Raw genomic sequence first — 17,199 nt, 5'->3', positions numbered from 1 at the left:
TTGCTTCGGATGTGCGTCGCTACCCTTCACCGAACACACAACTCCCACCTGCAGCGCCAACACACACACACACACACAGTCGTTAATCACGTGCTTCACAGCAGACACCCACGCTGTCTGAGAGGTCAAAGGTCACAGGAGCAGTAGAATCACACTGACTCTGATCACTCGGGTGTGAACATTAAAGAAAGTAAATGTATTAGTTTACAGAGAAACTACATCAAGAAACAGTCGTGACAAATTATTCAACAGTTCAACATTTATTCCATATTTTTCCGTTGCCATTTTTTTTGCAAATGCGTTAGTACTTTACTTTAGTTCCATGTGTTAGTGGTTTAATGCAACAGCTTCGTTTACAGTGCTTCCGTCCCAATAAAGATTTACAAAATACAGAACATAGCGTCAGTTTCAACGCCAAAGTTGTTGCCTTTGTGTTACTGCCTTGGCGCCCTCAAGCAAAGGACTGGAGTATTACTGATAAATGTAAAGAGTTATATTTGTCGAACATTCTGCAACCTAAACATGAAAGCTCCAGAGATCCCTTGTTGTTGTCCATGTTGTGTGGATGTTCAGTAACTACGTCAGGAGAATAGATCAGAACACAGGAAAGGCACATTGAACAGCGACCCCCCCCCCCCCCACGTTCCCTTAGCAACAGCACGGTGACACGTGAACGCAACACGAATATCTCGAGTCAAAATTCACCAAAATCAAAAAGCAGGAAGCAAATCTTTCCTGCTTCCTGATTGGACGAGAGGCGACGGTTCACCGCGAAAACATTTGTGTGACCGAACCCAGACACCAAAAAATGACGCACAGCTGAGCGTAGATGAAAAAGTCGCACACATCAGCGTACAGTTGATCTGCAGTAGAACAGGAAGATCCAGGCAGAAAGAGTTTGAAGTTCGATTCCCTTTTTAAAACCCAACAATTAACACACAAAATCCTGCAGTTTCCATTGCTGCTATTGCACCGAGTTCAAGAAAAAAAGACAAAACGAAGATCCACTAGCTCCAAAAATAGTGTGAATATAATCACTAAACAAAGGTTTGTGTAGACATACGACACACACACAACTCTGCGTATGGAAGACATGACTGTGTGTGTGTGTGTTTACACAAATTAGTCTCTTTCTAGTCAAAGACAAACAAAACAGTTTTCACTTTAGAGCGGTTGCCCAATCAAGCTGTCGATACAAGATGAGAATAAATGCTCAGGCCACGCCCCCCCACTGGAAAGGGGCGGAACGACAACCCCTCGACTTCGGCGTTCGATTCCCACCACGGCTCAGACGACGTGGGAACGACGCGGCCATTCAAGTTTTTCGCAGATCAACGAGAAACTGTTTTTTCTCTTCCGGACGTGATCTCGAGTTCAGTGCTTTAACACGCAGCTACCGAAAAGGACGATGGAGGCGACGCCCCCTGGTGTACATTCAAAATACATCGTGGAAGACGTGGAAGGTAAATGTCAACGTTGTAGTTTGACGCTTCTGAATCGGAAATAAAATCTCCAAAAAGATTTTCTCTCACAGCTGCATAATCACTAACATGATAAACCGCGATTATCGGACTCACAAACTTTTCAGTAACGAGGCTCGATGGCGTCCGGCAAACTGAAAGATTTAGTAATTAATACTTTAAATTAAGAGGCTTAAGTAGATTTATCTAGAATTTAATGTAAATACGATTCTTAATGAACTGCTTGTTCCCCACATGAAGAAATCCACCGGCTAATCGTTTTAAATCTACGAATAAGGCCGTGTGTTTAAATACTGTCAACACGTCCAATGAAGAGACCGAAACCAAATGATTTTTTTGTCTCAGAAGTTACAACAACAACCTTTAGGTGATGGGGGGGGGGATATAGGCTACGAGTGGGTAACCGCAACTGACTCACACACGTCCTCCGTCGCCCCCCTGAGGCCGGAGGTCAGAAACGTAAAGCATCTTATCACTTTACAAAACTTTACACAGGACAGGGAAAAATTGTGCATTTGTTTGGGACTATTTCCAGTTGTGGATGGATACAAGTGAAATGTTGTGATGAGTATTTCACGCTGCAGGACGGAGACAAGTCAACGTGTCATCGCTGGTTTTGGTCTTTTTGTGGATTTGTTGACGCTCGGAAAACAAATCACCAGGATCCAGGAGAGTTAGTTCTGAATTTAAATCAGTTAAATGGAAAAATTCTGATTCCAGAAGAAATGATTGTGCAGTGTGAAGTCCAGTGGAGTCCCAGGAAGTGAAGGATTCAATCAGCCAATCAGGCGCTGGCGTTGGAGCCTGCTGTCCAATCAGGCGTGGTGCTGAGCGATGAGGTTGCGTAGCTGCTTGATGACGGTGTCGATGAGCTTCTGTCGGTCTCTGTCCGTCTTCCTGAACTGAGCGAACATGTTGTTCTTCCTGCTCGTCTCCCTCATCCTGCAGACGGAGGAGAAGAAGAACAGAGGATGAGAGGAGGGAGAGAAACCAACTGGATGTTTGAGTTTCACCTTCTCAGGGTTTTAATGCAGTTAGTTTCAGAAAAATGCACATCAGGAAAACAAGCATCCTCAGTCTCAACAAACATTTCTGCTCAAGACACCTGTTAAACTAGTGTGTGTGTGTCTCAACATGTGTGTGATTGTGTGTTTTGTTGTGGAACACTGGACTGTTGTGGACCTCCAGGGAGTTCAGGGGACCCAGCAGAGCAGACAAGCCCCAGCAGGGAGCTTCCTCCCGGGCACAGAGGGACCAGTAGGCCTCCTGGAGCTCCAGAGAGAAGATCATAGGAGTGTGTGTCTGTGTGTGTGTAGAGTGTGTGTTTATCTCTACAGCAGCTCAGCCCCTACACTGATAAACTGTGGGTTGTTGTTGTAGTGATAACGGCCACAGTGATACACATCAGGACGTGCATGTGATTTTCCACAAAACAAAACAAAACGAAGATTAAATCTCTCTTTCTGACACACACACACACTTTAGTATTGAATCTAAACTGTATTTACACACATGCTCAACACTACACACACAAACACACACACACGTCAGAGACAATACTCACGGTTTAAATGACCTAATAAAAAACAACATTAAGGACAAACAGGAGAGATGTTGTGTGTTGAGACAATAAAGTTTAATCTGCTGATTCATTACTCGATTGATTGTTTGGAACAAAACAGAGAAATAACCAATTTATGACTTTGTGAAATCAAGAGCGAGGAAATAGAAATTTTAAATTATTAAACATAATCAGAGGACGGATTTTAGCTGAATCAAAAGTTAGAATAGAAATGTAAGACTCTAAATTATATGTGGAAAGTGAAAATGTTCCCAAACCACAGAGAAACCTCACTCTCTTTTAGTTTATACATTTAAAACTTATTAAATGTCTTTTAATGTCTGTTTACGACTTGTTTTGTTCAATCAAAGCCCAAATAAACTAAATCTTTAAATATACTAAACAGGAAAGAGCTGCAGGACTTTGTGTCTTTGATTATTAAGCCTCTGAAGATCAGATTAACTCCTGATCGAATGGATTCCAGCAGAGAAGTGAGGAAGACGATGTGTGATGAAGGATGAAGGACTCACTTCTCCAGCAGGACCAGAGCCGTGTGTGGATTCACTCTCAGGTATTTGCAGGTGGATTTTCCGTAGTCAGCGAGATACGTGGACCAGTCCCACTCGGTGAACAGCTCCAGCAGCTAGACACAAACAGGAAGAGACGCTTTAATGAAAGACATTCTGTTTCCTGTTCATTCTCAGAAACAAACCTGGTTGTTTGAGGTTGAAATGATCGATTTCACTGATGAGAACATAAACACATGAAGAAAAGTTGATGAGTCACAATGAGCGTAAACAAGCCTGGTTGTTCTGAACGATATTAAACGATGACACAGTCGTGTGTGACTTATTTATTAACTATGTTTAAACTTTCTGGAAACAAACATTTGCTTTACTTAGATAAGTATCTGGTCTTCGTGATTCGCTCTCTGCCATTAGAATTCAGCTCAAACCTTGAAGAAGACTATTAAATTGTCGAAAAGCGTTTAAAGGTTAATATCTGATGTGACACTTGAGACGCTCGATTAATTTACTGTTTACACAACAAACTGCTTTTGACCTAACAATGTTTTTAGCTGCAAATTTAATTTAGAACTAAAATAAACAAATTACATTAATGTTGGAAATGTCTGATTCGCTTCAGGGATCGAATTCTGCAATATTTTCTTTTACAGCTGAAAATATTTTTACATTCGGACACAAAAACAAACAAAGGAGAAAAAGAAATTAGAAGAAGAGGAGGAAGAGGAGGAAAGGTTAAGTCTTTCTAGAAATGGCTCCCATTAGAAACTGTTGCATAACCTGCTGCTGCCCTGCTGAACTCCACCTAACACACACACACACACACACACACACACACACACACACACACACACACACACACACACGTCGGCCTGCAGACATACACACTTTCTGTCTCTATCTCTGTCTGTAAAACACACACACACACGAGCAGGGAGCCCCAGTGAACTCTGGGTAACACCAAACACACACACACACACACACACACAGATCCAGAGAGAGAAACCATATGTGAGCGAGGGATGAGAGAGGGAGGGACGCAGTACAGAGGGATGGAGACCAAAACCACATGTGGGAGAGAGAGAGAGAATAAGAGAGGGCAGAGATAGAGAGAGAGGGTAAAGTAAGGGCAGATGAAGATGGACAGATAAGAACGAGGGCAGAGGACGGACGAGAGATCGGAGATAGAGAACAGGAAGTGTTGAAGACGAAGGCCGGAGGTGAAGGTGGCTGAAGAAAGTTTGAAGAAGAAGAAGAAAGAAACGAGGGAAACTTTAAGTTCGAGGATTTGGAACAAATGTGTTTGTCGTGTGAATATCAATCAAATTAATGTGTTGTGTTACGTCCATAATAATATTATGGAAATCTATTTCTTTAGAACCTTTCTGTACAAGTATCGTAAAAAAAAGACAAAATGTTGAAAAAAGGAACAAAGAAATACAATTCATAAAACCGAGAACAATAAAAATGAAGCTATATACAAAAATAAGACTAAAATAAAATACAGAAAAGCTTTAAGAGATTAATAGACTGTAATTCAGAGTAATTCAAAGACAGACAGATTGTTTAGTGCCTAAATTACAACGTCAAACTATCCCGATCAAATGAAACTAAGGAACGAACACTTGAGACTAAACCTTGTGAAAGATGAGAGTTCTTTTATCCTTCTGTGTTTCCTTCACTGTGATTGGTTCAAACTGATCACATGACGAGCTCAGATCTTTTACCTGAAGTCACCTCGTCAGAATCTCTCAGGAAAACAGGAAGTGTCCTGAATACTTTCCTCTGTCCTCGACCCGTGTTCCCTCTAAACCTGGCTGTGGAGGGAGACTTAAGAGACGACCGGTTCCTGATCTTCTCCTCCATCCATCCCTCCCTCCCTCCCTTCTTCCCACTCCTACCGTCTCTCTAGCGCTGTTTTCTTCTCCCTCCCCAACTCCCTCTGGTCCGTTCACTTCTGCATTCACCGCTCGTTCGTTGTCCCTCCTTTGTCCCCGAGTTCACCCTCGCACGGCCGAGGGTTGACCTGCTAATCCTCCCGTAGAAAGAACTACAAACACACACACACACACACAGGCTGTACAGGCACACAAACATGTACACAGACACACACACACAGAGTCCCATAAAAGCCCAAATGTCATCGGTCTTTGATGTTATGAGTCAGTTAATTAAGTAAATGAGACGAGAGAACACACACAGTGGAGTTGATGAAGTAAACACAAAGTGAAGCCAGAGAAGACTGACACACACACACACACACACACAGACACACACACACACACAAGCTGAGATTTGCATGTTGTGTTGGAACGGATCGCTCGTCATATCTCTTTCTCTTCTTCGTGTGTGTGTGTGTGTGTGTGTGTGTGTGTGTGTGTGTGTGTGTGTGTGTGTGTGTGTGTTTGATATCTAGGATCGGATCACTCGTCCTTTCTCTGGAATCACGCTCAGTGCATCTCTTTCCTTTTCCCCTCCGTCCTTATTTGTGTGTATCCAAGATAAGGGCAAACAAATAGACTGAAGAAGAGAAAGAGAAGGAGGGAGAGAAGAAGGAAAGGAGGATGAGGTGAAGTCATAAGAATATATTTTGTTGCTTCATAATTTAAACATGAATCTGAGCCTCCGTTCACTGGTCAGCTGTCCTGCTCTGTTCTTATTGGTCGATGTTGGATTGGAAATGTCCAGAGACTTCCTGACCGGCTGTAACCATGGTAACAATAACGTCGCAGAAATTCAAGCCCAACTAGCCAGTGGGCGTGGACATAACGTGTTGCTAGGTAACGTAGATGCTTAACGTACGATAAGGAGTTTCAGAGTCTTTCGGTTTCGGTAACTTTAACGTCCACAAAAAAGAGCACTTGAGGTGAAACAAGGAAAGAGGGATGAGGCGAAGGAGAAGAAGCGGAGAGAATATGCTATGTGATAAAGGAGAGAGGATAAAAACATGAAAGAGGACGTGGGGGGGGGACTGGAGAGAGGGAAGTAAATGAGAAAGTGTGCGGAGAGCAAAGATGAAAAGATGTGAACAAAAGAAAGTTGAGAATTAATGAGATAAAATAAGGAAGGAAGAAGTAGTGGAGATGAAAGAGGAGGAAGAAGAGAAGGATAATCGAGTTGAAGAAAGAAAGGATACAGAGAGGAGAGGAAAAGAGAGGAGAAGAGGAGAAATTGATAGAAGAGGAGACGTGAAGAATGACGGAGAAGAAGAAAGAATGGAAAAAAGGAGGAGAAAGCAAAGGAAAAGGAGGAAGAGGAGAGGTGAAGAAGGGTGGGATGTAAATTAGACAGAGGAACAAGAAGAGGAGCGAAGGATGAGAGGAGAGGTGAAAGAAGAGAAGAGGAACATGGAGATTTGGGTGAACTTGAGGTCAGTAGGTAAATTTGGATGGAGGGAGGAGCGGAGGAGTGGAGGGAACAAACATTAGGAGAAGAGAAGAAGAGGAGGAGGAGGAGATAAGACTGATGGGAAGAGAAGAAGAAGAAGAAGATGAAACAAAGAAAAGCTTTCCCCAAAAAAATGAGGCACACACGAGCCAGCACGTCCGCCTGGCACACACACACACACACACACACACACACACACACACACACACACACACACACACACACACACACACACACACACACACACACACACACACACACACACACACACACACACACACACACACACACACACACACACACACACACACACTACCAAACAGACACACACACACACAGACACACACACACTACCAAACAGACACACACACACACACACACACACACACACCTGACCCTTGTTTCACCCTAAACACACACGGAAAGAAAGTGCAGGTCTCTCTCTTCACCTCTCGCTGAACTTCTCTCTCCGTCTCGCTCCCCCTCTCTCACCTCGCCATGACCCCCCCGTGCTATCGCTCCCGTCTCCACACACACACGCACACACAGACACACACACACGCACGCACACAGACACACAACCATACACACACACACACACACTATTGCTTCCTCTAATTCTTCGACGAGCAGAAAAACAAAGTGACGTGTTGTTCTCACATTTCTTGTTTGTTTTCTCTCGTTTTTCCTCCGCTAATGGGCTTCTCTCTCTCTCTCTCCATCCCTCCCTCCATCCCTCCTTCGATCTCTCTCTCTCTCCATCTCTCCATCTCTCCTTCCTCCTCCACTCTCTCTCTCTACTCCTTATTATCATTCAAACCATCACTCCTTTCCCACTCCTTCCTTTTTGACATTTCATCTAATCTCCTACCTCTTACTGTTTCGACTTCACTTCTCTCTCTCTTTCTATTCTTTCCATCGTTCCACCTGTACCTGCCCCCTCGCTCCCCTCATCTTATCATCCATCTCTCCATCCCTCCTCTCTTTCCATTCCTTATGCCTCCTCTTCCTCCTCCTCCTCTTTCCTTTCTGTTTTACATCTGCTAATCTTTCGCTCTGTATCGATACTTGCAGCCACTCTTATCGTCTTCCCTCTCTCTCTTCCCCTCTTCCTCTCTCTCCCTCTCTCTTCCTCTCTTTTCCTCTCTTCCTCCCCCTCGGTGTTTAGCAGACTTGTTAATGGTAATTCCGGCTGTGGATTTATTTGTTTAGAAACGTCGGGGAAACGATGTGTTCCCGTTCGTAACGGCCAAACGACAGGGTCACCCAGAATCCATCATGTTTACACACACAGACACACTCACACACACACACACACACACACAGACACACACAGACACACACAGACACACACAGGTTGTGATTATATAATGTTTCCTCTGAGACATTTGTGACCAAACACCCTGAACCAAAGATCGTTTATCGACTAAACAGACGGGAAAGAAAAGACGATTAAAAAAAATCTTCCTGATTAAAATAAGTCATCCTGCTTCTCCTCCGGGCATAACTTCACTCTCTCTTTCCCTCCATCATCCTCCCATCTTCCACTCCTCTCCCAGCTGTCCATCTCTTCTCTAAATCTGACAGGGACCAGGTCAAAGGTCGCTAAAAGCAACGAGAGCGGATTAGACTTTTATCAAGAGACGCAGCCATGATGGCACCCGTCTGTCTCTCAGGGACATTCTTTCAAATCATCCATCCATCATTCATCTTCTTCTTCTTCACTCTCAACAGATCAACACACAGGTATTTTAATTGTTCAACCAATGGGAAGAAAGACAGGAAAGTGCTTCTCCTGACAAGAAGTGTTTCCTCTGACGCCTGTCCGTCTTCAGGCGTCTCTCACTTCTTCTCCCTTCACTCCATCACTGAATCCTCATTAAAAGTTCAAAGGTCACGACCTCCACACACACACACACAGCACTGACACCTGTCAATCATCTCTCTCTTCCTGTCGGTCTGGAGTGTGTTTAAGAAACGGTGGAGAAAGTAAGGACGGAGCGTTTTGACATCTGTCACCTTTGTCCTTCACTCCACTGAAAACAGAACGAGAGATTTTTATCTTTATCTTTATCAGGAAAAACAACAACAGACGTCTGTCGTCCATGAATTTCTCCCTCGGTCCACATCTTGGTTTCTCTTTGATTAAATCTCTCAGGGGTTAAAAGGTCGTTTAAAGACGAGTTTAGTTTTCTGGGACTTAGAGGAAATAACAGAGGGAAGTTAAATGCCCGAATAAATATTGTAGATGAATTTCACAGCAAAGAAACAAACTTGAATTCACATTTCTTTGCCATAAACAAAGGGTATTTTTATAAATATATTCATGACGTTCTAAAGAGTTTATTAAATACTTTAAATTCATTATCAGGCTTTAAGTTTGGGAATTATATCATACAAGTTTATTCTACAACATACTGTTTTATTTAAAGGGATTAAGCTCAAACTACAAGTGATTATTTTAATACTAAATATCTTATTAACTCATTAAAGTTTCCTTGAATTTTCTAGAAGTCTAATTTGCTGTTAAATTAAGTAAAACAGAAAAGAAGCTTTTAAACCAGTGAATCCCTGATGACCACACACACATCCCATCATATCTCGTCTGTCACAAGCCGACTGACAACCTGCGGCAGAAAAGGATTTTACACTTAACCCCAAATCCGCTCCTGACCCCTGAAAGCCAGAGGTCAGAGGTCGCATTCAGAGGTTATCAGTCAACCGCTGCCCGGCTACTGTCACACTCCGCTCTCACTTCCTCACACGCTTTCTTCTCAGTGTTCCTCAGCATGTGTTGTTTTTAAATCATGTGCGAATCCACACAGAAAACTCTGAACTGTATCACTTCATCTCCAAACCACGACCGGAACGAACGCAGCTTGGATGTTTATCGCTTTGCAACAGGGAACTAATTTCTCCAGAAGTCAAATGAAAACCAAGAGCTTGTATCAGCCTGCAGCCGGAGCCAGGAACCACAACCCGGCTCAACCTGCACCGAGCTGCACTAACCAGCAGCAGAAGTTTATCGCTCCCTGTGGAGAAGTTATCTGTTTGTGTCGAGGTCAGAGGTCGTTCACGCTGCAGCACCACTGGAGTTTGCTCAAAGGCACGTTAGCAGGCTGGACGGTTTCCATGCAGCAGCTTCATCTATGCTAATCAAAAACATAGAATTAGACTTAGTCACAAATCAAAAGCTGCTGAGGTTCAAAGCTCACGCTGGTTTGTGAAGCTGCTGCTTGGAAGTTTTGAGTTTGGCGTTTTGTCCGTCGCCATCTTGGTTATTCTGAATAATCGGAACATTCACGTAAAAGCACTCATTTGCACTTTACTGTCACAATACGGGAAAAAGAGGTTGAAATCTACATCCAACACAAGTTAAGTTTGAATGAAATAATAAACGCTGTGTTAATATTTTGGTTCAGGTTAAGTTTTCTAAATTTAAAGTTTTCTTCCACCTGTGCACAAAGACGTGCTTTGTCGCCAACCTTCTCCCTCTCCATTCTCTCCCTCCTCATCCTTCTCTCACTTACTCCATCTCTAATTCCCCATCCTCCCTCTCCCTCTCCCTCTCTCTCTCTCTCTCTCTCCCCACCACTCCTCCCTTAAAAAAAAAGTGAGAGGGCTGAAATGGAATAAGTGTGGAGGTTAAAAAAAAAGAAAAGACGAGAAAGAAACAAAAACAAGAGAAGAGTGCTGGTGGTTCAACCAGGGGTCTCCGCTGTCAATTAGACACTGCACAGACGAAGAGAGGGCGAGCGAGAGACACGGAGGGACAGAGACGGAGTGAAAGAGAGAGAGAGAGAGAGAATGAGGGGATGTGAATGAGAGAGGAAAGTCAAAAAGAATGATCGGGGAAATATTACAGGACTGCAGGAGAAAAGCGAAGGAGCGAGCGCCAGAGGTCAGGCGGAGGGTAACTGGATGTTACGGAGGAGGAGGGAAGGAGTGAGTGAGGAGACGATAAACGAGTGGAGGCTGGAGTCGGAGGGTTCTGCTGCCGGGGGGGGGGGGGAGCTGCTCTGATGAAGCAAATAAAGACGGAAGACTCCAAAACAAACAGCGCTGGAGAAACCAGAGCTTTTCTCAGCTTCGCTCCCGAGCTCCATTTAGATTCAAGCACTTTTTAAAAAGGTCGACTCGGACTCCAACACTTTTTCTTTAGAGGTTGATTCTGGGGCCGGGTTCATTTTGGGTTCGTCCACTTGTCACGAGATTCAAACACCGGCCGAGTTAGAAGGGAATTCCTTTTATAATGATTGTACATGGATTCAAATACTGTCTATAATCATTAACAGATTTTAAAACTTTGATTTAATGTGGAAATATGCTTGATGTTGTTGATATTCATTCAAATGTTTTAAGAAAAAGCTCATTGCATAGATATTGTGGATGTGGGCTCTAAAGTCTGGAAGTCTGCAGGATTCAAATACTTTCTATAATTGATTGATTGATTGATGAATATTTATTTAAGCCTCGGAAAACACATTGAGGGACAAGACCCTCATTTACAATGGTGCCGAGGGTACAATAAAGAATTGATACATTGAATAAATAAGAATGAAATAAATATGCATATATATATACAGTAATACGAGGTATAAAACAATTCGTCAGTATAAAATACTACGGCCAAGTCAACTAGCAGTTACAATCACTGCAGGAGAAGTCAGCTGTAATAATAATAATAATAATCATTATTATTATTATTAACAGTTTTTAAAACTTTGATTTAATGTGTAAATATGCTTGATGTTGTTGATTTTCATTCAAATGTTTTAAGAAAAAGGAAATTTGGCTCATAGCATCGATATTGTGGTTGTGGGCTCTAAAGTCTGCAGGATAAATCGTAGAGGATTATTAGGAAGGGTATAAAACTTACGATACTACTCGTGCTATCGTGAAATAGTTTAACATCTCTCCTACACAAAAAGGTTCACGAAACACGAAACCTCCGACAGAGTCCGAGTTTCGAACAATTCAGATAAATCCACGGCCTCAGCTGCAGGAAGATGTTTGATTTTGCAGATGGTCACAAGATTCAAACACCGGCCGAGTTAGAAAGGAATTCCTTTTATAATGATTCTACATTAAACGGTATTAAATGGATTCAAATACTTTCTATAATCATCAGGAACAGTTTTTAAAACTTTGATTTAATGTGTAAATATGCTTGATGTTCAAATGTTTTAAGAAAAAAGGAAATTTGGCTCACAGCATGGATATTGTGGTTGTGGGCTCTAAAGTCTGCAGGATAAATCTAAGAGGATTATTAGGAAGGGAATAAAACTTACGATACTACTCGTGCTATCATGAAATAGTTTAACATCTCTCCGAAATATGCAACATGTAGAAAAAGGTTCACGAAACACGACCGAGTTCAAGTTTCGAACAATTCCGATGAATCCACGGCCTCAGCTGCAGGAAGGAGTTTGATTTTGCAGAAGCAGAAAAACAAGTCGTCTCTCTAACGAACCCAAAACAGGAAAAGAGTCGAGAGCTGAGAGAGAAGTTTCAAGGGTCAAAGCTTTTTAGGTTCAACTACGTTAGAGGCTTTTACACAAACACACACACACACACACACACACACACACACACACACACACACACACACACACACACACACACACACACACACACACACACACACACACACACACACACACACACACACACACACACACACACACACACACACACACACACACACAGGAAGGGGTGTTGATGCAGGTCGTATCGGGGGGGCAGACGGAGAGGTCAAGACTGATAAGGCAGAACAATGACCTGACCCGGTCACCACATGGTCACTGTGAGTGTGAGAGAGAGAGAGAGAGAGAGATAGCATAAAGTGCGAGTGAGTTTTAACCACCTTGACCTCCCCACCAGCACCCCCCCCCGACCCCCCCCACCCCTCCACCTGACCGCTACTTGACCATTGGTCGGAAGCAGCGCACCGCGGCCCCCCCCGCCCCGTCCAATCAGCTCGCTGAATGACTCTTCTGTCGTGACCACGGGCTGACCTGTTGTCACGCCGATAAGGCCCGGCCACAGACAGGACAGGAAGTTGAGGCAGGGGCCGAGAAACACACACACACACACACAGACACACACACACACACACACACACACACACAGACACACACTAAGTGAACTCTCCCACACAAATAAGAGCTTGAACTCCACAGATATGGACACAAGTGTTTTTTTTGCTGATTTATCTTCAGCGCAGCAAAATCACAAACCGCTTCATTACACTCCAGCCTGCTCTACGTGTGTGTGTCTGTGTGTGTGTGTGTCTGTCTGTGTGTGTGTGTGTGTGTGTGTAATATATAAGAGGATAAAATGTATGTGAAGCAGACAGGAGAGACAGGTGTGTGTGTGTGATCAGATAAGACTGTTTTGAGGGTCGCACAGTGAGTCCTCACCCCCCCCCCCCGGCACCAACACTTATCCCACTGATCTCCCTCTGCACCCCCCTCTGACTTGTGTGTGTGTGTTTTTGTGCGTCTTTTCCGAGCGTTTGTGACTCGTAATCGCACGTTAAGAGCAAAGGAGAGGAAGACGAGGGTCAGACGAGAGTTGAGGAAGTTAAGGAAGGATGAGGAAGAGCAGATTCATAGAAATGAAACTAAGATAAGAGGAAAACAATAAGACATAAAGGGTTTTATGACCTTATACGACATTAACACTATCATCCATTATCATTCACTGTCCATTTCCATATTACTTGTATAGTTTATCTTTATAACAGATAGTAATTATATTAATCTATATGTTTTTCAGTTATTACCTATAAACTTATATCAGTCTCTATATATAGAGATATCTCCTTATAAATATAATATATCTAAAGAATGACAATACCCATCGCTTTGGAAAACTAGTTTAAAAGTGTGAAGGAAATATTGGTAAATTAATATTATCATAATTAAGACCGACCTAAACATATCTGGGACAAAGTACGTACAATTTTACTTAAAAATGTGACTTAAATTCAGATTTTAAATTCTAGACCCATCATTTGAATCAGATCTGAACTCCCGTCGCCATGGTTACATGATCCATTGACACTCCTATGGTTTCTACATGTGTGTTTGATTCTGTTTGTGTGTCTCTCTCTCTCTCTCTCTCTCTCTCTCTCTCTCTCTCTCTCTGACTCTTCCAATGGATCGGCGGGCGAGCATTTAAATGTCCGTCTGCCGCTCGTCCTCCCTTCTCCCTCTTTCTTCTGCGCTCGTCTCGCTCTTTCACCCCTCTCCACTCCTCTGTTCATCCCCCCTTCTGTGACCGGTCAAACGGATGAAGGGAAGTGTCAGCCTCCCGAGGAGCGAGCGAGCGAGCGAGCGAGGTGGAGAGACAGAGAGAGAGGGACCACCCCGGGCGCTCGTATCACTTTCACCTGACTGCACACTTTCACTCCCGATCCCTCGCTTTTTTGCTCGGCTCCGTCAACACTTTCACGCATTCACGTCTTGTTCTCCGTCTCGGCGAGTTCACAATCTGGCCGGAGCCGTCTCTCCCTCTCTCTCTCTCCCTCTCTCTCTCTCCCTCTCTCCTTCTCCTCCTGTCATCTTCCTTTTGGATTCATTCATCCGCTCTCCTCCTCCGTCCTTTCACAGAAACTCTCTCCCTCGTTTACGCCTTTCTGTTCACATTTTGCACTTTCACCATCTCTCTCTCTCGCTCCTCAGGTCCACGTGTTTGTCCTCCTTCTCCTCTTTCCACCGTTCGCTTGGTGAGGAGTTGAAAGGTCAAAGGTCGACCTGTTCGCTGATTTCGTCGAGTATGTGCGCTGGCCGCTGTTCAGCCCCAACACACACACACACACACACAAACACACACTCATCCCTGTCTCAGCAGTCCCTTGCCTGAACCCGACCTGTCACACACACACACACACACACACACACACACACACACACACACACACACACACACACACACACACACACACACACACACACACACACACACACACACACACACACACACACACACACACACACACACACACACACACACACACACACACACACACCAGCTGTCCCAGTGCGACCACGGCCCAGAGGAATGTGACAGTAGCAGATTCCTCCGTCTCCTTCCGTTCCTCCGACCTCGTCTATCTCTTCCTGTCCTCTCTCTCACCTCCGTCTACCCTTCTCCTCACCCTTCACTCTCTCTTCCCCTGAAACTCCTCTTTCCCTGAATCACATCTCGCTTTTTGCCGAACTCCAAACGAACCACGAGAGACGACAGCGATTGGGTGATTAGGTTTTACAGACGTGTTGATATCAACGTGAAAACATTTAATCCACATAATAAACGATGCATTTCTGAGGTTGTGTTTACATCCTTGTTCGTTTGTTTGTCAGCTGGATTAATTAAAAAAAACTAGTGATTGGATTCCCCTGAAACTTGGTGGAAAGATGTGATGAAGGTCAGGAAAGAATCAATTTCATTTTGGCGACAATCCAGATCACATCTACATATCTTTCACAATGTCAGATAGGACATTTTTTGACTTTCACTGATTTCTTGGGGAATAATTCATGGATCTTAATTTCCAGGGGGCTGATATCAAGTGTTAAATTTGATTCCTGTTGTTTTCTATCTTCCCTCGAACCAAAGACAAGAGCAGAGGCTGAAATTTAAAAATCTCCCATGTGGAATCACAGCTGACAAAACTGATCTAACTCTGTGTTTGGGAAATGATTTGAGTAAATGGATTTTAAAGCATTTTTGTTCAGTCTCTCTCTCTTTCTCTCTCTCATCCCTCCACAGACGGGTGTGGATTTCAGATCAATTTGGCTAAAGACAAACTCCTGGATCAGAATCTGGGAAATAAATTATTCTGACCAACTGCTGTTGCAACAAGAAAATCTAAACTCTGGCAGCTGGAATCAGAAGTAAATTGTCATGTTACCGACCTGAACTTATCAACAGAGACATGAGTTCAGCTGCTAAATAAAGAGACATAAACACTGATGATCTGGATACAGTAGGATTTTGAGGGATGGTTTCCAGGAAGAGTGAATCGTTCATTTCAGTGGGAGTCGGGGAAGCGGGGGGGGGAAGCGTTGAGTAGCCTGTGCACTCGAGGCGGGAACAATGACAAACAAACAGAATCGAGTGACGGCTTCCTGCCGACCTCGCTCTGTGCACGCCGATTTCCTACCCGAATAAATTCAGAGCCGCCGACGGCTTCTTGTGAACGAGGAAACGAGTCGAGATAAACGAGCAGCTTCAGATTATGAAACTCGACTTCATCAAAATCAGCTCCTGGTTTTGATAAGTTGCAGAATTCACAATTAAAAAAAACGTTTTTCCAACAATTTAGTTCTGAACAATCCTCTCTCTCCCTCAGCAGAGTTTGTGAAACTGCAAAGAAAACTGAAAATACACAGAATAATCATTAAGAACCTTGAACTTTCCACCTTCTCTCCTGACCCCCCCCCCCCTTGTTGGTCCGGGTTACTGGGAGGTGAGGTGGAGGTTTCCTCTCCCACAGGGCCTCACCTCATCCCTCTCACACACACACACACACACACACACACACACACACACACACACACACACACACACACACACACACACACACACACACACACACACACACACACACGCACAGTTGTCATGCAGTGATATGTTGCTCTTGGAGAGTGAGAGGGAAGCCTCATGAGGTAATGGTTGGGACACACAAGCGTCAGGCAGAGGGCAGAAAGTCTGGTGTGTGTGTGTGTGTGTGTGTGTGTGTCAGTGTGTGTGTGTGTGTTTGAATGTGCGTGTGTGTGTGTGTGTGTGAGTGTGTCAAATCCAGTTAGTGTCTGAAGTGAGCGAATGGCAAATGGAGAATCAGGAAAAATCACAAATGGAGAAAAAAGCTGAATTAAATTGGAGAATGAGGAAATAAATAGGACGAAAATCTGCATTAAACCGAAAGACTACTCCCCCCAAACTTATGACACGCCCACGTCTATAAACCAATCAGAGTCAGGTACAGGTAGACTCCACCCACGCAGGTCATGACGACAGGACGTACAGATGTCAGACATTATTCTTTAGTCCCTAAATTACAACGTGAAACCAAAACTAACCAGATCAAATGAAACAATGGAACCAACACATGAAGCCCGGATGGAGCTTCTCCAACCCGGTGCTGAAGGGCCCCTCTGCCCCCCCCCCGGGTCTCAGAGAACACGCTACTGATGGTCATGGAGGGAATGTGTCACATGGGGCCCGGCAGGCCGTC

General features: G+C 43.9%; 1 protein-coding gene across 2 annotated transcripts in view; it reads right to left on the bottom strand.

Moving 5' to 3' along the window:
• Positions 1 to 241: 241 nt before the first annotated feature.
• Positions 242 to 17,199, bottom strand: part of exoc6b (exocyst complex component 6B) — a 71,434-nt gene continuing 54,476 nt past the window's right edge. For both annotated transcript variants that reach the window (XM_061095934.1, XM_061095935.1), the window contains exons 21-22: positions 3,573 to 3,685; positions 242 to 2,423 (exon numbers count right to left, since the gene is read on the bottom strand). In XM_061095934.1, coding sequence (XP_060951917.1) covers positions 2,297 to 2,423; positions 3,573 to 3,685 — 240 coding nt within the window. In that variant the 3' untranslated portion in view covers positions 242 to 2,296. The remainder of the gene's footprint in view (positions 2,424 to 3,572; positions 3,686 to 17,199) is intronic.

The sequence above is a fragment of the Limanda limanda genome, chromosome 22 (genome assembly GCF_963576545.1).
Source record: "Limanda limanda chromosome 22, fLimLim1.1, whole genome shotgun sequence".
In the NCBI taxonomy this organism is placed as follows: domain Eukaryota; kingdom Metazoa; phylum Chordata; class Actinopteri; order Pleuronectiformes; family Pleuronectidae; genus Limanda; species Limanda limanda.
This window is presented reverse-complemented; position numbering and strand designations above follow the sequence as displayed.